Source organism: Hypanus sabinus, chromosome X1 (assembly GCF_030144855.1).
Source record: "Hypanus sabinus isolate sHypSab1 chromosome X1, sHypSab1.hap1, whole genome shotgun sequence".
Classification (NCBI taxonomy): Eukaryota; Metazoa; Chordata; class Chondrichthyes; order Myliobatiformes; family Dasyatidae; genus Hypanus; species Hypanus sabinus.
Window position 1 is genome coordinate 26,418,520 of NC_082738.1, and position 20,458 is coordinate 26,438,977.

Below are 20,458 nucleotides of genomic sequence, written 5' to 3' on the forward strand. Positions count from 1 at the left end.
TCCAGGCCATGCTCTCTTCTCACTACTACCATTGGGCAGGAGGTAATGGAGCCTGAGGTTCCACATCACCATGGTCAGGAACAGTGATTACTCTACAACCATCAGGCTCCTGAACCAGAGTGGATAACTTCACTCACCTCAACACTAAAATGATTCCACAACCTACAGACTCACTTTCAAGGACTCTACAACTCATGTCCTCAGGATTATTTATCTATTTATGCACAATGAGTCTTCTTTTGCATATTGGTTGTTTGTCAGTCTTTGTTTATGTATAGTTTTTCATAAATTCTGTTGATTTTCTTTATTTTCTTGTAAATGCCTGAAAGAAAATGAATTTCAATGTAGTGTATAGCACCATACACGCACTTCAATAATAAATTTACTTTGCCTTCGATTGTAACATGTACTGAGATACAGTGAAAAGCTTTTGTTTCATGCACCATCCAGACAGATTGCTTCATACATATGTACACTGAGATAGTAAAAAGGGAAATGGAGTGCAGAATATAGTGCTAAATTTTAATGTTTAAAGTCATGAGGGGTATAAATAAGGTGGACTGTAGCAATTTTTTCTTCGGAGTAGTAGGTATAGATTTAGGTGAGAAGGGAAGATTTAAAAGGGCCCTGAGGGCAACTTTTTCACAGAGAGTATGTGGAAGGAGCTGCCAGAAGAAGTGGTTGAGGCAGATACAATAGTATCATTTAAGACGCGCTTGGCTCGAGCTTAGATTTATGTGGGCCAAATGCAGCGAATTGGGACTAGCTGGGGGAAAACATAGTTGGCACGGACAATTTGGGCTGAGGAGCCTGTATCCATGTTCTATGATGCAATCCCCATGCAGAGTCCTGTTCCTCCCACAGGTGCTGCATACTAAATCAGAGTAGTTGAGGCAGATTCAATAACAGCATCTAAAATACATTTGAATAAGTGCAGTATATGTTCCTCCATGTATCTGTCCAAGTGCTTCTTAAAGGGTTATTGGCCAAATGTGGGCAAGTGGGACTAGTTTTGTGGGCACCATGATCAGCAAGAACGAGTTGGGCAGTTTCTTTGCTGTATTACTCTGTGACTCCATGACTAAACCAAGAGCCTGTATCTCCAGCCTTTGTTAGAGATGCATCCCTACACTTTCTTGAGTGTGGAGCATTTATGCGCATGGTAAGGCGATTGGTATCACATACATCAGCTGGACGTCAGCGAAAGAAAATCTCTTGGTTACATATCAACTCAACTCAAAGACGAGTGGATTTGTCGGTTGATTGTGCCTGTGCATATATCGGTTATAGAACATAGAAATCTACAGCACATTACAGGTCCTTCAGCCCCCTAAGTTGTGCCGACTATGTACCCTGCTCTAGAAGCTGCCTAGAATTTAACCACCACAAAGCCCTCTATTTTTCTAAGCTCCATGTACCTATCTAAGAAGCTCTTAAAAGACCCTATCGTATCCGCCTCCACCACCGTCAACAGCAGCCCATTCCATGCACTCACCACTCTCTGAGTAAAAAACTTACCCCTGACACCCCCTCAGTACCTATTTCCAAACACCTTAAAACTGTGCCCTCTGTTGCTAGTCATTCCAGCCCTGGGAAAAAGCCTCTGGCTATCCACATGGTCAATGCTCTCATTATCTTATACACCTCTAGCAGGTCACCTCTCATCCTCTGTCCCTCCAAGGAGAAAAGGCCAAGTTCACTCAACCCCTATTCTCATTAAGCACTCTCCCCATCCGGGCAAGATCTTTGTACATCTCCTCTTGCACTCTCTCTGTAGAATCTACATCCATCCTGAAATGAGGTGTCCAGTACTGAACACAGTACTCCAGGTGGGGTCTAACTAAGGTCTTATATAGCTGTAACATCACCTCACGGATCTTGAACTCAATCCCACACTTGATGAAGGCCAACACACTATACGCCTTCTTAACAACATGTCTGACTAAATGCCCCTAGTACAGGCAGGTCAAAGGTAGCAACAGGGTTCTACTCCCGAGAACTGTCCGTAAGTTGGAAATGAACATCATCGTGTGGGAGATGGTCAGGGAAGTAGGTGTGGCGAGGGGGGGACCAGGCACGGGAAGAGCCGCTGCCAGCTGGCTTTGCTGACTCAACGTGTGAGTGAGTTTGCTCGGCTCCACTCAGCCCCCGAACAGTGCGGCTCGGGGAGGGTGAGGAGAGAAGGCACAGGGTAATATCCCGTTCCGACCCGACAGAAGATGCTTCCGGCCCTACAGCAGTCGGCAGATGTGTCCCCACCCGTCCCGTTGGTGTCTCAAACTCTCGATTGTATGGACGGAGTGCCCATAATAAGAGAGGTGTCCATTACCCGGAGCGGGCCTGGATCTGCCACCACCCCACTCCTAGCCGCACGTTCCAGGCATCCGCTACGCTCTGTGCAAAAAAAAAGCTTGGCCTTCATATCTCCTTTGAACCTTTCTCCTCGCACCTGAAAATAACGCGCTCTACTATTTGATATTACTACCTGGGGAAAAGGACTCTGTCTACCTTATCTATTCCTCTTATACTCGCATAAACTTTTATCAGGTCTTTCCTCAACCTTTGACGCTCCGGTGAAAACAACCCAAGTTTTTCCAACCTCTCCTTCGTGTACTGAAGAATGACGATAAACTCCTATCAATCCCTACTGTCTTTCAATGTTTCTACTTTTTTCTATACTTGACTCGAAATCTTTTAACAACATGATACTGCTATGAGTCCTAGTGCCCTTCCCTTGGACAACATCGGTGACGTGGAGAGGGGAGACTTGCAGCTTGGGCAACTGCCAGTCTTCCATAAAAATAAACCTTGCCCAGGGTTGGTTCCTGGAAACTTTCCAAGTCGCAAATTCATGGTTTATCGAGACTTACGGAAACTTACACGCTGCTATGAGTTTGGGGGAGGGGTAGCGTTGGGCTTAAATTGGTCGAAGTCCCCGATAATGTGTCCGTCGGCAGGGCAAAAGTATCTTTTCAGAAGTTCTTTCTGTTGTGCCTGAAAGTTTTGAATTTAACAATGCTCCAAGGAGAATTGAAGGAAAAAAAAAGTGCAGTTGATGTTTTGTGCCGAGACCCTCCATAGACGCTGCCTGTCCTGCTGAGTTCCTCCAGCATTTTGTGTGTGTTGTTGTTTGAATTTCCAGCATCTGCAGATTTCCTTGTGTTTGTGAACTGATTACTGACTTCAGGGGGAGGAAACCAGAGGACCATGAGCCAGTCTTCATCGGAGGATCAGAGATGGAAAGGGTCAACAACTTTAAACTCCTCAGTGTTATCATTTAGGAGGAGCTGTCCTGGGCCCAGCGTGTAAGGTTCATTACAGAGAAGGCATGGCAGCACCTCTACTTTCTTAGGAGCTTGCAAAGATTCAGCATGAAATCTAACTTTTATAGGTGTGTAGTGGAGAGTATATTGACTGGTCGCATCACAGCCTAGAAACACCATTACCCTTGAACGGAAAATCTTACAATGGATGCCGTCCAGTCCATCACGGGTAAAGTCCTCCCCAATCTAAACGTGAGCGATGTCATCATTTTTATTCATTAATTGAAATATAGCGCGGAATAGACCGACCAGTAATCCCCCGATTTAATCCTCGCCTAAGCACGGGACAATTTACAATGATCAATTAACCTACCACTGTGGGAGGAAACCGGAGCACTCGGAGGAAACCCACGCGGTTGTGGAATCCTTACAGGCAGCAGAGGGAATTGAAGCCGTGTAGTCCGTGCTGTAAAGCGTTGTGCCGCCCTCGGACCCCCACTTCCCTGGACATGCTCTCTTCTCATTGCTGCCACCGGGAAGAAGGTACGGGACTCACATCACCAGGTTCAGGAACAGTTATTACCCCTCAACCAGCAGGCTCTTGAACCAAAGAGGGTAACTTCACTCAACTTCACTTGCCCCATCATTGAAATATTCCCACAACCAATCGCTTTCAAGGACTCTTTATCTCATGTTCTCAATATTTATTGCTCAAGGGGATGCGGCCTTACATTGATCGTCAAATGGTTATCGCGCAAGACATTTGTCTCTGGGTTTTATCTGATAACGAAAACGGATTTTGGTACTAAATTTGCTTTGAAATTTGAAATTGCTCATATTTGCAGCCGCGGTATTTATGAAATAGTGTAAGCGGTGGGGACTTTATGATACTGACCTAGGCAGTAAATACAATGTTGCTCTATTCACGCTTAATAGTGTGATATTTACGGAAACATTGACTGCTCGTTTCCGCGGACGCTGCCCGGCCTGCCGCGTTCGTACGTGTTTTTTTACCCGGGAAGTATTGCATATCTTTGTGACAGTCGCTCCTAGGGCGCAAGTTTCAATTCCACTGTGAAGATATTTTGTGGTTATCAGCATTGCCAGGACTCTGAAGGACTGGAAAAGAAAGGAAGAGTATGCTGTGGAGAAACAACAGTGGAAAGACGGAAGTTCAGCAACCAAACAGGTAGAGGCTGCTTCCAGTTATTAATTTATCGCTGAAGGATCTGAAGTCAGTGTGCTTAGTGCGCATTAAGTGATTTTATCATTGCTACAAGCGCACTGACTTGCTTGTCGCAACGGTACTGAAATCCTCGGAATGTCTTATCGTTACTGCGCAAGTAATTTCATAAGTTCTTTTTGCTGCATTTTGTTCGGTTTGCACAGTCTATGCCGAGAAAAAAGGGCACACATAGTTATGGGCGATGATTTTCATATTTGTCCCGGAGGCGGGAGAATACTCAGAAAAGTTTGAGTATCTTAATAAGGAACAGCGAGCAGGTCTCGTTGTGACACGGATCGGCTGTTGGTAAAGGTTGGTCTTTACTGACACGGATCGGCTGTTGGTAAAGGTTTGGCCGTTGGTCTTCACCCGCACAGTCAGAACCTCAGTGTCGTCTGGGGGGAAAGACAGCGGTCTAGACATGATCGCAAAGGGGTTAAATACGGTAGATGAAGTACAGCACGCAGAACAGTGCGGCACGGAAACAGCACCAACAACCCACCATGTTGTGCCGAACTAATTAAACGGCCAACTAAACCAATCCCCTTATGCCTGCAGGTGTTCGTATTCCCCCACATTTTGCACATTTACGAGAGTCTCTTGAAGCGCATTCCAGGTACCCACCATTCCAAAAAAAAACTTTGCCGTAACATCTCCCTCGAACTCCCCACCCCACCCCCCCTCACCATCTCCTCACGTTTGAACTGCATGTACTCTAGTGTGAGACAATTCGACGAGGGTGGGGAGATACGGGCTGTGAATGTCTCTCGTGATCTTATGAACATCTACGGCTCTGCCCTCAGCCTCCGCCGCTCCAGAAGAAAAAATAGCCCAAGTTTATCCACCCTCTCTCAATACCACATGCTCTGTAATCCAGACCGAGTCACTCTCCCCATATTGGGGAGTTCAGAACTGCATAAAATAGTCCAGGTGCAGTCGAACCAGAGTTTAATAAAACTGCAATATAATTTCCTGACTTTTGAAGTCAATGGCTGGACTAATAAAAGCAAGCATGCAATTTGCCTTCTGACCACCCTATCTACTTATGCAGTCATTTTCAAGCAGTTATGAACTCGGTCCCCAAGTCCCTCTGTCCATCAACACAATTAAGGATTCTGCCATTAACAGTGTATTGTCGCGTCCGAAGTGAAACACCTCACATTTGCCTGGATTAAACTCCAATCTGATGCTCTCCTTCATTTGTTTAAGGCTGTGCCCATTGACAATTTGCCACACTATCCATGATGTCATTAACCTCTGTATCAGCTGCAAACTTACCTATGTAAGTTACGTGTATAATCAGGGAGGTGTAACGTTATTTATTTTGGTCGGGAGAATAGAAACACAGAATATTGTTTAAATGGAAAAGCCATAGATAGAGTAGACAGACAGTATCATTTTTCCATGGTTGAAATGTATAACACCAGAGGGCATGCATTTAAGGTGAGAGGCAGTAATTTCAAAGGGGATGTGAGAAGCAACTTTTTTAACCCAGAGAGTGGTGGATATGTGGAATGCTCTGCCCCAACTTTCTGGATGCTTTCAAGAGAGAGTTAGATAGAGCTCTTATAGATAGCGGGGTCAAGGGATATGGGGAGAGGGCAGGAATGGGGTACTGATTGTGTATGATCAGCCATGATCACAGTGAATGGCGGTGCTGGCTAGAAGGGCCGAATGGTCTACTCCTGCACCTACTGTCTATTGAAAATGAAGGAAATGGAAGGATATGCACATTGTGTAGGCAGAAGGTATTTGTTTAGTTAGGGATTACTATTTTATTTAGTGTGGCACAGCATTGTGGGCTGTTATTCTGCTATATTGTTCTATGTTCTAATCGATAAATGGTTTATCATTGTCAAATGTGCCAAGATACTGTGAAAAGCTTTTCTTTGCATGCCATAACTGATCATTCAATACAAAATTTTGGAATGCTGTGCTCTGTTGTGGTTGTCTCGTTATGGGAAAGATGTGGAAGCTTTAGAGGGGGCGTTGAGGAGATTTACCAGGATACTGTCTAAATTAGAGAGCATGTCTCATAAAGATAAGTTGAGTGAGTTAGGGCTTTTCTCTTTGGAGAGGAGGAGGACGAGAGGTTACTTGACTGAAGTGTGCAAGATGATAAGAGGCATAGATCAAGTGGACAGCCAGAGACATTTTCCCAGGGCAGAAACAGCTAATACAAAGAGGCATAATTTTAATTTTAAATTTGAATGCCTTGCCAAGAATGGTGGTCAAGGCAGATACATTAGGGACGTTTATGAAACTCTTAGATAGGTACGTGGATGATAGAAAAATGGAGGGCTATGTAGAAGGGAAAGGTTAGATTGATTTTAGAGTAGGTCAAAATATTGGCACAACATCATGGTCCAAAGGATCTGTCCTGTGCTGTAATGTTCTATGTTCCATATTCTATAAGTACGTTGAGGTAGCATAAAGGGGAAAATAATACTGTAACAGAATGCAGGGTATAGTGTTACAGTTGCAAAGAGAATGCAGTAGACAATAAGGTGCAAAGGTCACAATGAGGTAGTTTGAGAGATTAAGAATTCACCTTTATTTTACAAGAGGTACATGCAAGGGGTCTTACAGCAGTGGGATAGAAGCTGAACTTGATGCAGGAGTACTTGTACACAAGGTTAGCCTGCAGGTATAGTAAGTTGTTAGGAAGGCAAAGGGCCTTATGGACTATTACAAGAGTGGTTGAATACAAAATTAAGGAAATCTTACCACAATTGTACAGGGTGAAACCACACTTGGAATACTGTTTATGGTTTTGGGATCCTTATGCATACTTACATTGTTTCAGAGAAAGTGCAGTAGTTTGATGTCCTTGATGAAGTGTGGTCACAGTTCACAGGCATTAATGCAAACAGTGTTAAAGGGGAAAGAAAACAATAAATGCTAGGCCATACAGGGATGTTAACTAAAACTCTCAAATGGCAAACAAAACCTACACTGGGGCTGAAAAGAACAACTAATTATAAAATGAATACCGCTAGTCTTCAGAATCAGTTGACGCGACAGTCCAATTTCTCAGGCAAGGCCAAATGCAAACAGGCAGCGAAGCTTTGCTGTGCTCTGTTCAAGTCTTGACAAGCACTATGATGAAAAGAATGGAGTTACGTATTATCACAATGAAATAATAATTAGCTGACGCTTGCATATTCACAAGCACAATTGTCATATCTGCTGCGCTGCTGGATCTGTGGTTGTGACAATTGGAGTTTGAACGTTGAAAAGTGAGAGGATGCTTCACCTACTAGGGAAATCTAAAGCAAGCCTCATTCAGATTAAGGGCTTGCTCATCTGAGACCACGATGAGAAGGGATTTCTTTTCTCAGAGGGCTGTGAGTCTTTGAAGGAAGAGTCATTGAAAATGCACACAATTAATTTTTGGATTTTGTGGGAGTTGTGGGTTGTGGGGAGAAGTATCAGAATCAGCTTGGAAGCACATGATAAAATGGGCCAAAGTCAGCATGGCTTCCTTAAGAGAAATTCTTGCTGTTACAGATCTGCTGGAATCCTTTGAAGAAACAACAAACAGAATAGACAAAGGAGAATTGGTGGATGTTGTGTACCGTATGTGGATTTTCAGAAGGCCTTTGACAAGGTGCCACACATGAGGCTGTTTAGCAAGTTAAGAGCTCATGGTAACACAGGAAAGTTACTGGAATAGTTAGAGCATTGGCTGATTGGTAGGAGGCAGCAAGTGGTAATAAAAGGATCCTTGCCTGTTTGGCTGCCAGTGACTAGTGGTGTTCCACAGGGGTCAGTGTTGGGACCACTTCTTTTTATGCTGTATATAAATTTATGAAATAGATGGCTCTGTTGCCAAGTTTGCAGATGACACAAAGATTAATAGAGAGGCAGGTAATGTTGAGGAAACAGGTAGGCTGCAGAAGGATTTATACAGATTAGGACAATGGGCAAGATAGTGGCAAATGAAATACAATGTTGGAAAATGCATGGTCATGCACTTTGGTAGTAGAGATAAATGTCTGGACTATTTTCTAAACGGAGAGAAAATCAAAAAATCTGAGATGCAAAGGGACTTGGGAGTCCTTGTGCAGAACACTCAAAGATTAACTTGCAGGTATAGTTGATGGTGAGGAAGGCAAATGCCATGTTAGCATTCATTTCAAGAGGTCTAGAATACAAGAGCAAGGATGTCCAAAGTCAACACCCAAAGTAGATTTTATCTCTTCAACATTTCTCACATGTTGTGATATGCCAGATAAGAAGAGGTACAAGCGAATTGATGCTTCATCCAGAAGGAGTGTTTGTCTCCTTGAGTAGTGAGAAGGGAGAAGGGGTAAAATGGCAGGTGTTGCATCATCTGCAGTTCTGTAGGAAGGTGCTGTGAGAGGGGCGTTGGCACTGTTGGAGACATTAAAGTGAATCGGTACCAATGACATCAGAAGAAGGAGTGAGGAGGTCCTGAAGAGTGAGTATAGAGAGCTTGGTAGGGGGTTAAAAAGCAGGACCTTGAGGGTGGTAATCTCAGCATTGCCACCTGTGTCATGTGCCAGTGAGGGTAAGAGTAGGATGCTCTGGAGGATGAACACGTGACTGAGGAACTGGTGCAGGGGGCAGGGTTTCAGATTTCAGGATCATTGGGACCTCTTCTGGGGCAGGTGGGACCTGTACAAGAGAGATGGGTTACACCTGAACTACAGGGGGACCAATATCCTTGCAGGGAGAATTGTTAATGCTGTTGGGGGTGGGGTTTAAACTAGATTTGCAGGGGGATGAGAACCAGAGTGACAGAGTAGATAGTGGAGCGGGGGTGAAAATAAATGATGTTAAAGTTTCATGCAAAGTCACAAATAGAAGGGTTGTGTGTGGTAGTAATAATCTTCTGAGGTTTGTCTATTTCAGTGTGAGGAGTTTTGTGGGGAAGGCTGATGAGCTGAGGGCATGGATTGACACGTGGACTTATGACATTGTAGCTATTAGTGAAACCTGGCTACAGGAGGGGCAGGACTTAATGTTCCAGGGTTCCGATGTTTCAGACGTGATAGAGGCAGAGGGATGAAGAGTGGTGGTGGGGGGGGGGAGGGTAGCATTGCTAGTCAGGGAAAATGTTACAGCAGTGCTCAGGCAGGACAGATTAGAGAACTTATCTACCGAGGCCATATGGGTGGAGCTGAGAAACAGGAACGGTTTGACCACGTTACTGGGGTTGTATTATAGACTACCCAATAGTCAGCGAGAATTGGAGGAGCAAATCTGTAGAGAGATAGCAGACAACTGCAGGAAACATAAAGTTGTGAGAGTAGGGGGATTTAATTTTCCACATATTGATTGGGACTCCCATACTGTTAAAGGTCTAGATGGGTTAGAGTTTGTGAAATGTGTTCAGGAAAGTTTTGTAAATCAATATGTAGAGGTACCAACTAGAGAGGATGCAATATTAGATCTCCTATTAGGAAATGAGTTAGGACAGGTGACAGAAGTGTGTGTAGAGGAACACTTTGGGTCTAGTGATCATAACAACATTAGTTTTAACTTGATCATGGATAAAAATAGATCAGGTCCTCGGGTTGAGGTTCTAAACTGGAAAAAAAGCCAAATTTGAAGATGCCACCTAACCTACTTCCATCTTAAATTTCAACTTTGTGCAATTTTTACTGTTTTGTGTCACACATTTCCTCTCGCTGCAAGCGTTGAATTAGCTTTTGAACTTTGTAAGTTTCTCTCAGAAGCTTGTTTTGCAGGACTACTTCCTATATAATTTGCATTGCAATTTTAAAAAAAGGCGACAGACCTACTGTCATTTTGACCAGGCTCCTTAATACCACACACAGTCCAATGCTGCCTCTTTGGACTTGTCATGAAAGTTGAGGAAGAAGGAAATGTTTCACATTGTTGGGTGGATGCCAGCTATCCTGGAACAGCTTGCTCAGGGCCACTGCTGTTTCAGGAGCACAAGTCTTCAGCTCTCCAGCTGTGAAGATATCCAGCCCCAGAGCCTTTACTGTATCCTGTGCTCTCAGCTGGTTCTTGGTATTGAACTGGTCTCTGTGGCAGTGGGGATATCAGCATGCTGGTGAGATATCACTTTAGTTAAAGCCCAATTCTGCAGATCATTGAGCTGTATAAAACCCCACACTCTGAAACATTCCTAAATTCCCTTTCATCTTCCTCTTTTATGCAGAAAAGATGCCTCCAATCGTGTTCTTCTTTCATTTTGACTCCACATTGTTCGTGATCACCCCGCTGAATTTGGGATATCATCTAACTTCACACTTGCTGCACACTTAGTGAACCTGGTGTTTTAACTGTATTCAAATGTTCTTGAAATAAATGTCCTAATTTTACACCTCTTCTTAGCACGTGTAGAATGCGTCCATGCAAGAAGATTGTCTGCTACTTGTCTCTGATGGCTTTGATCATAGGGATATATATACTGGTTAGCAACCACCTACACCATGGACCTTCTGTGGATATTCAGTACCGATCACAGAATATTCCTTATGACCAGACAGGATATGGAGTATGGGAGCCTGTGGTGCAACATATATACTACACAAGGAAAGAGACCGTTGTTAGGTGAGCTACTGTTTTGTAATGTGTGACAGCAATCAAAAGTAACAGGAAAATGAGTCAGAAAATGCAAATTTAAAATGTTCATCATCCTTCATTGCAATATATGCATCTGGAGGGTAAAAGGGAAAAGGGAAAAGGGAAAACTTGAAAGTTAGGTATTTCCTAGCACTAGCGAGTCAAGGAGGACAGGCTCAAAGCTCAAAGTGCTGTCCTATCCAGAGAAGGTGAACCAGTTCAGGTAAGCTTCCAACTTTTACACTGAGGGACTGTGCCAGAGTCTCAGGCATCCTAGGTATATAGTGTACATGGATGGTAGTTTTGGGTTTAGCAGAACAATTCAAACCTAGATTTGGGATTATTAAGAAATGTTATTGTGAGTTTTCATGGACTGCAGAATGGTAAGAGAGCAGTAGTTATTCCAATATCCAGAAGATCTTCTGAAATATCTGTTAAGACATTTTACAGTCCACTGAATAAATGGGGTTGAATGCAATGTCCTGGATGGTTCACCTTCTGCTCAGCTTTCTCTGTGTCAGCTGTTTGATACTATTTTAATGTCACAAAGTTAATTCTGAATGTCACTGCAAATAGTTGGAAAGCACACACAATGATACACAGTGTAATACATAACCAAATGACTCCTGCTTCTTAGGATAAAACACACATACCAAAGGAATGTCTCTCCCTCTCTCTCTACCCCTCACTCTCTCTCTCCCCTCCCTCTCTCTCTCCCCACCCTCTCTCTGTCCCCTCCCTCTGTCCCTCCTCACCTCTGTCTCCCCACCTCTCTATCCCCTCAAACTCCCCTCTCTCTCTCACCCTCTCTCTCCCCCCTCTCTATCCCCTCTCCCCCCTCTCAACCCTCTCTCCCCCCTCTCTCTCTCCCTCTCTCTCTCCCCCTCTCTCTCCCCCCTCTCTCTCCCCCCTCTCTACCCCCCTCTCTCCCCCCCTCTCTCCCCCCCTCTCTCCCCCCCTCACCCCTTCCCACTCTCTCCCTCCTCTCTCCCCCTCTCTATCCCCCTCTCTCTCCCCTCTCTTCCCCACCCTCTCTCCCCCTCTCTCTCTCCCCCCTCTCTCTCTCCCCCCTCTCTCGCCCCCTCTCTCTCCCCCCTCTCTCCCCCACCCTCTCTCCCCCCTCTCTCTCCCTCCCCCCCTCTCTCCCTCCCCCCCTCTCTCCCCCCTCTCCCTCCCCCTCTCTCTCCCTCCCCCCTCTCTCTCTCCCCCCTCTCTCTCCCTCCCCCCTCTCTCTCCCCCCCTCTCAAGAAATTGTCGAAAAGACTGACTTCCAAAACTGTTTTAATATAGAGCACAACTAGAATATTTGTGTCAGTGTCGCAAGCTCAGTTTTACATCTATCACAATACTTGTCAACATTGGGAAATATTTTAGAAAGTCTCTCCTTCATCAAATGGTAACGATCTACAATTTTAAATTGAATCAGTGAATGACTAGCACTGATCGAAGAAGAGTCTCCCCCCCTCTCTCCCCCCTCTCTCCCCCCCCTCTCTCCCCCCTCTCTCCCTCCCCCTCTCTCTCCCCCCCTCTCCCTCCCCCTCTCTCCCCCCTTCTCCCCACCTCTCCCTCCCCCCTCTCTCTCCCTCCCCCTCTCTCTCTCCCCTCTCTCTCCCTCCCCCTCTCTCTCCCCCCCTCTCTCTCCCCCCTCTCTCCCTCCCCCCTCTCCCTCCCCCTCGATCTCCCTCCCCCCTCTCTCTCCCCTATCTCTCTCTCCTCCTCTCCCTCCCCTCTCTCTCTCTCCCCCTCTCTCTCCCTCCCCCCTCTCTCTCCCCCCCTCTCCCCACCTCTCCCTCCCCCTCTCTCTCCCCCCCTCTCTCTCCCTCCTCTCTCTCCCCCCTCTCCCTCCCCCTCTCGCTCTCCCCCCTCTCTCTCCCTCTCTCTCTCCTTCCCCCTCTCTCTCCCCCTCTCCCTCCTCTCTCTCCCCTCTCTCCCTCCCCCCTCTCTCTCACCCCCTCTCACCCTCCCCCCTCTCTCTCCCCCCTCTCAAGAAATTGTCGAAAAGACTGACTTCCAAAACTGTTTTAATATAGAGCACAACTAGAATATTTGTGTCAGTGTCGCAAGCTCAGTTTTACATCTATCACAATACTTGTCAACATTGGGAAATATTTTAGAAAGTCTCTCCTTCATCAAATGGTAACGATCTACAATTTTAAATTGAATCAGTGAATGACTAGCACTGATCGAAGAAGAGTCTCCCCCCCTCTCTCCCCCCTCTCTCCCCCCCTCCCCCCTCTCTCCCCCCTCTCTCCCTCCCCCTCTCTCTCCCCCCCTCTCCCTCCCCCCTCTCTCTCCCCCCTTCTCCCCACCTCTCCCTCCCCCCTCTCTCTCCCTCCCCCTCTCTCTCTCCCCTCTCTCTCTCACCTCCCTCTCTCTCCCCCCCTCTCTCTCCCCCCTCTCTCCCTCCCCCCTCTCCCTCCCCCTCGATCTCCCTCCCCCCTCTCTCTCCCCTATCTCTCCCTCCCCCCTCTCTCCCCCCCTCCCCCCTCTCTCCCCTCTCTCCCCCCTCCTCCCTCTCTCCCCCTCTCTCTCTCCCCCTCTCTCTCTCCTCCTCTCCCTCCCCTCTCTCTCTCTCCCCCTCTCTCTCCCTCCCCCCTCTCTCTCCCCCCCTCTCCCCACCTCTCCCTCCCCCTCTCTCTCCCCCCCCTCTCTCTCCCTCCTCTCTCTCCCCCCTCTCCCTCCCCCTCTCTCGCTCTCCCCCCTCTCTCTCCCTCTCTCTCTCCTTCCCCCTCTCTCTCCCCCTCTCCCTCCTCTCTCTCCCCTCTCTCCCTCCCCCCTCTCTCACCCCCTCTCACCCTCCCCCCTCTCTCTCCTCCCCTCTCCCTCCTACCCTCTCTCTCCCTCCCCCCTCTCTCTCCCTCCCCCCCTCACTCTCCCCCCTCTCTCCCTCCCCCCCTCCCTCCCCCTCTCTCTCCCTCCCCCTCTCTCTCTCTCCCCCCCTCTCCCTCCCCCCTCTCTCTCCCTCCCCCCCTCTCTCCCCCTCTCCCTCCCCCTCTCTCTCCCTCCCCCCTCTCTCTCCCCCTCTCTCTCCCTCCCCCCTCTCTCTCCCCCCCTCTCAAGAAATTGTCGAAAAGACTGACTTCCAAAACTGTTTTAATATAGAGCACAACTAGAATATTTGTGTCAGTGTCGCAAGCTCAGTTTTACATCTATCACAATACTTGTCAACATTGGGAAATATTTTAGAAAGTCTCTCCTTCATCAAATGGTAACGATCTACAATTTTAAATTGAATCAGTGAATGACTAGCACTGATCGAAGAAGAGTCTCCCCCCTCTCTCCCCCCTCTCTCCCCCCTCCCCCCTCTCTCCCCTCTCTCCCCCCTCCCCCCTCTCTCCCCCTCTCTCTCTCCCCCTCTCTCTCCCCCTCTCTCTCCCCCCTCTCTCTTTCCCCCCTCTCTCCCCCTCTCTCCCCCTCTCTCCCCTCTCCCCCTCTCCCCCCTCTCCCCCCTCTCCCCCCCCTCTCCCCCCTCTCTCCCCCCTCTCTCCCCCCCTCTCTCCCCCCTCTCTCCCCCCCTCTCCGCCCCTCTCTCTCCCCCCTCTCTCTCCCCCTCTCTCTCCCCCTCTCCCTCCCCCCTCTCTCTCCCCCTCTCTCTCCCCCCTCTCTCCCCCCTCTCTCCCTCCCCCCTCTCTCTCCCTCCCCCTCTCTCTCCCCCTCTCTTCCCCCATTTTCTATCCCCCTCACTCTATGCCTCTCTCTGTATCTGCCTCCCCTCTCTCTACCCCATCTCTCTCCCCTCTTTCTCCCTCTCTCTCCCTCCCCCCTCTCTCTCCCTCCCCCTCTCTCTCCCCCTCTCTTCCCCCATTTTCTATCCCCCTCACTCTATGCCTCTCTCTGTATCTGCCTCTATCTCTCCCCTCTCTCTCCCCTCTTTCTCCCACTCTCTCCCTCCACCTCTCCCACCTCTCTGCCCCTCTCTCTCCACCCCTTTCTCACTCCACCCCTCTCTCTATCTCTCTCCCCCCTCATCCCCACTCTCTCTATCCCTCTCTCTCCCCTCTTTCTCTCACCCCTCTTCCTCTTCTCTTTCTCTCCCTCTCTCCTCACTGTCTCCCTACCCTCTCCCTCCCTCTCTCCTCTCCCCCTCTCTCTCCCACCTTTCTTTCCCCCTCTCTCACCCCACTTCTCTCTCCACTCTCTCTCCTCCCATCCCTCCTTCTCCCATTTCTCTCTTTGCACCATCTCGCTCTCCTGCCCCTCTCCCCATCTCTCTCCCAACTCTCTCTCTCCCCTCCCTCTCTTGCTTACCCCCCTCTTTCTCTCCCCGCCCTCTCTCCCCTTTCTCTTCGCTCCCCACTCTTTGCCCCCTCTTTCTCTCTTCCCCATCTCACTGTCTCCCTCTCTCTCACTCCCCATTTTTTTCTCTCTCCCCTTTCTCTCCTCCTCTGTCTCTTTCTCTCCCCACCCTCTCTCCCCTCCCTCTCACCCCTTTTCTTTCCACCCCTCTCATTGACCCCCCTCTCCCTCTCTCACCCACCCCTTCTCTCTTCCTCTCCTCGATTCTTTTTCTCTCTCGCTCCCCCATGCTCTTTCCTTCTCCCCTTCTGTCTCCCTACCACCTCGATTTTGCTCTCTCTAGCTCGGACCCCCTCTCTCAGCCCCCTCTCTCCTCTCTCTCTCATTCTCTCTCCACCTCCCTCTCTCACCCCATCTTTCTCTCCCTCTCTCTCTCACCCCTCTCACCACCCCTCTCTCTCTCACTCCCCTCTCTCCCCCACTCTCTCCCCTCCTCTCTGTCTCTCTGCCCCACCCTCTCTCATACTCACTCTTCATCTCTCTCACTCTTTCCACCCCTCTCTCTCTCTCACTCTCTCTCAGGCACTCTCTCACTCTCTTACTCAATCTTTCTCCCTACGCCTCTCTTTCTCTCTCTATCACTCATGCACTCTCTCACTCCTCTCTTACTCTCTTACTCCTATGCACTCACTCACTCACTCACTCCTCTCTTACTCTCTCTCTCTCTCTCACTCTCTCTCACCCTGTCCCTCTCCTTCACTCTCTCGCTGTTAAAATCTTTCTTTCTCACTCTGTCATTACCATCTCAGTCTCTCTCACACACTCTCACTCTCTCACTCACCCTCTTGGCTACTGTTACACAGCCTATAATTTGGCGAAGCTGGGTGTCTCTCAAAGCATACTGGGATATTGTATTTTTGGAAATGCAGAACACAGCTGTCTCTTTAAGTACAGACACCCTACCCTATTAATTTAACTATAGTTAGCAACTATTTTTGCGAGCATGTTTTTATTCTCAGCACTTTTTAAAATTCAGATTAGTCCTTAGCTTTGGCAAGTATTATTTGTCGATCTACTTTAGAACTATGCAACATGGTAAAGGACTGGGAACTGAAAGAGAATGATGACCTTTAAGTCAAAGGGGCTGGAGTTAAAGTTGTGCACGTTGATTCTGCCCCATTTTAGTTCATCAAATTGCACTTGGAAACAATGTACCAGAATGTCACCGGGTCTAAAAGGGTTAGAAATAATATCTGTCCCGCCTGTTTGCAGATCTACTTGAATCTTGACCTCACAATTTACTTCGTCGTGGTTTTATATCATATTGTATGCCTGCACTGCACTTTCTCTGTAACCGTAACACTTTATTCTGCATTCTGTTATTGTTTTATCTCAATGCACTGTTGTAACGAAGTAATCTGTATGGATGGTATGCACATTAGATCAGTACATGTGATAGTAATGAACTGGTTTACCAATTAACCAATTTACCAATTTAAATTTTAAGACTCCGACCCTAGTCCTAGATTCCCTGTACATTTTAGTCCATCTATGAGCGGGATCAATGAACTATACTACCTGAAGTGACTGCCCTTGCGCATCACAACTTGCCTTAAAGTCTGAAATCATTTTCCTCCCCAGGCAGCTCACAAGAAATGATTGCACATGTGAACAGGAGGAGGTGACGCTGAAGACCCTTCTCAACCTGGACTCTGTCTCTGATCTGGAGTTTGCCTTTAAAGTAGGAGAGCGCCAAGAGGTGAAAGAAAGGAGAGAGAAAGAGTATCAACATTTTTTGCAAAGGTATGGTTCATCATTCACAATGTACATGTCTATATTTGAAGGATCTTAATTATCCAGGGAGACATGGAAATTCTCCAACTGTTGAGGAGCATGCACATGTCTACATTTTAGGATGGTTTCCATTTCAAATCTGCATTGACTAAACCTGCATATTTTAAAAATCAATTTGATCTTTATTTATTCCAGACTTTAAGGAGAGAGAAAAAACCCTGCAACTAGAATCAAAGAATTCCAGATTTTTATCTTAGAATAGAGTGAAGATTAAAAAAGAACCTGCAGATGCTGGCAATCTGAAATAAAAACACAAAATGCTGGAAATACTTGGCAGGGTGGAAATAGAAACAATTAACATGTTAGGTGGAAGACCCTTCATGAGAATTGGGGGAGAAAGAAAACAAGTTGGTTTCAAATTGCAGTCCCTACCCTGTCTCCAAATTAAGCCAAGGGACGACAGATGCTGGAACCTAGAGCCAAAAACAAAATGTTCGAGGAATGTAGCAGAGTGGCTATAGGATTGCTTTGAGTCAGGTGGACTGGACCGTGTTCGAGGGCTCGTCAGAGGATCTGATTGAATACACCACCGTTGTTTTTGACTTCATAAAAAGAGTGTGTCTCCATAAAATTATTCAGAGTTTTCTCAAACCAGAAGCTCTGAATGAACTATGAGATCCGGAATCTGCTGAGGGCCAGGTCAGGCGACAAGTAAGATACATGGCATCTAGGTACGATCCCCAGAACATCATCTCAACTGTGAAGTGGGAATTCCAGACCAAAGGATGTTCAACAGCTGTGACAGGGCTTGACTGCTGTCACCTCCTACAAAGTGAAACCAAGCGGCATAGGTGACAGCAAGGTTCTACCCCCAGATGAGCTCAATGCCTTTAATGCTCGTTTTGACCATCAAAGCATGGAGAAACCTTCACGAACTCCCACAGCCCCTGATGACCTTGTGATTTCAGTCTCTGAGGCCGACGTAAGAGCATCTTTCAGGAGGGTGAATTCACGGAAAGCATGCCACCCAGATGGGGTACCTGGCCGAGTACTAAAGACCGGTGCTGATCAACTGGCTGGAGAGTTCACTGATTGTAATAAGTTCTTCAGTCTCGTGCTGGGAGCCAGAGAGTGTTGGGCTCCGAGGTTTTTAGAGTCTGAATTGGTTAATAGTTGTTTAATAAGAGTTATTAATCATTTACAGTTGTTTTTTTCACAAGCAACTTGCTCTTTGTAATGCGGTCTCCTGGTGCTCTCTGTTTAAGCTTGTCAAGTTTATTTTGATAGGCTCAGGGATTCCATGTGACTTGTGTTATTTAAGCGGACACCCGATTAGTGCTAGTTTTGAGATTGGATCTCCACTCAACCCTGGAACATCCGGACAGCAAAGATGCGTACATCAGGATGCTCTTTATCGACCTGCTGAGTGTCTCCAGCGCTTTGTTTTCATTGCTGCCAGTCAGTTTATATCTTTAATGGTATGGTGAGGTTGGGAGTGTATACAGATAATGAGATTTCTCTGTGTGCTCTGGCAATCGAGCTCTGCCTTGGCGGTTGAAGATGAAGATATTGACCGCTCTGTTTGTGGTGTTTCTCCAGGACGAAGAGCCCTGCTGACGCTCTGCTCATTGCTAAAGCAAACTCTCCTCTGCAATACCCGATTCAAGGAGTTGAAGTGCGGCCGATGAAAACCATCTTAATTCCAGGTCAGCGAAAAAAATGACTCATCACGTCACATCATCTCCCAACCAGGTGTAGCCAGTGTTGTCATGAAAAAGAAAGATTGCGCTAACTGCTGTGTGATAATGACCACATATTCTCCTTTTGTTTGGAGGACCTCTTCCATGTTGCTTTTCCAATAGAGCTGTGGGATATCTTATCTTCAGCTCAAAGGACAACATTGAGGCCCTAATGTTCACATGTGGATTATGATTTTAGTATTTAGCATCTGAATTGGACCTGATGCCCCAACATCAGTATAGGTCAGGTTCACATGTAACAGCTCACAGCTGGCCCAGCCAATGGCGCAGGCTAGTGGGTGAGGCGGTGGGTGTCTAGACGAATCCTCCCATGTCAACCCTGGTCACATGAAGGGGCTATCTGGTTTTGAGCCTGGCTAGCTCTACTCAGGCATAGGGCCCCAGGAAGGGAGAGGTCTGTCCCAGGCCCCTGAGACGATCCTCCTCCCTGGAGTCCTTACACCTCCAAGTGATCTCCACACTCGGGGCAGTGTGGAACAGTGGTCAGCAGTGTGTGGTGGGATGTGGGCTGGTGTTCTGCTGAGCTTCACAGGAAGAGGTCAGAGGGAGGAAGAACAGGGAAGGTGCCATCGCCTTCTACTTCCCCTCATCAATGTGGGGCTACAGCTACAGGAGAGAGTCAGGGTCTGCAGAATGCTGCAGCCACTCTTTCTGCAATGAGGTTGTTCTCTAAAAAAGTCAGACTCAATAACATTCTTCAAGGGAGGAAATTCGCTGCCCTACACGGTGTAGCCTGTATGTGAACCCCATCCCACATGGGCGGTTCGTGCTGAACAGTCTCCTCTGTTCAATTGTCACTAGGGGTGTTGTCGGTGACAACTACATCCCAAAATACGAGAAAATATTAATAAAACTCATCCAAACTAGGTGAAATACTTGAGAGTAGCATGAGAGAGAGCTTCTCTCCGAGAATGTGGAACAAGCTATCAGAAGACATGGAGGATGATATTTGATTTCAACATTTAAGAGAAGTTTGTTCAGATACACAGATGGGGGGGTGGTGAGTTAGGGTCCAGGTGTGGGTCAATGGGACTAGTAGAATAGTAGGTTCGGCATGGACTAGATGGGTTGTGTCGTAGTGCTCTGTGACTCTAAATCTGTTCAAAGGTCACCCAGCAACCATGCATTTGGAAAGAAATGCTGTGTGCTTCCTAATGAAAGACTTCCTTCAGATCACAAACAAGAGAAAATCTGCAGATGCTGGAAATCCAAAGCACTACACACAAAATATTGGAGGAACTCAGCAGGTCAGGTACCACCTATGGAAAAGAATAAACAGTTGATGCTTTGGGCCAAGACCCTTCCTCAGGACTCATTGACTTCCTTCAGCTCGTCAACAAGGCAACCCATGTGATCTCAGCTGAGACTGAGTCAAAGTCTGTGCCTTCTGCTCTTTCTTTACACCCCTGCCAGTCACTTGACTCCTGTTCCCTCTTCAAAGCTCTCCACACTACGTGTTTCAGCTAGTTTGGGAATCTCATTGTGGGTGCTGCAGCTCTTGCCAAAACCACAGTGGATGGATGTTGTCTCAAGTGAAACAAAGCTTCACCTGCGTACATTTAATCCCCAGCCTCACTAAGCTTGTATTAAAGTATTTGCTGTTCCCTTCTGAATTT

At 47.2% G+C, this 20,458-nt stretch overlaps 1 protein-coding gene across 3 annotated transcripts in view; it reads left to right on the forward strand.

Moving 5' to 3' along the window:
• The first annotated feature begins 4,143 nt into the window (after positions 1 to 4,143).
• LOC132384722 (beta-1,4 N-acetylgalactosaminyltransferase 1-like) overlaps positions 4,144 to 20,458 on the forward strand; it is a 142,062-nt gene continuing 125,747 nt past the window's right edge. The window contains exons 1-4 of one of the 3 annotated variants that reach the window (XM_059956123.1): positions 4,144 to 4,452; positions 10,822 to 11,040; positions 16,930 to 17,091; positions 18,682 to 18,788. In XM_059956123.1, the coding sequence (XP_059812106.1) occupies positions 4,403 to 4,452; positions 10,822 to 11,040; positions 16,930 to 17,091; positions 18,682 to 18,788 (538 nt within the window). In that variant the 5' untranslated portion in view covers positions 4,144 to 4,402. Of the gene's footprint in view, positions 4,453 to 4,519; positions 4,607 to 10,821; positions 11,041 to 16,929; positions 17,092 to 18,681; positions 18,789 to 20,458 lie in introns of those variants that run through there. The other 2 variants (XM_059956124.1, XM_059956125.1) reach the window with 2 other exon arrangements.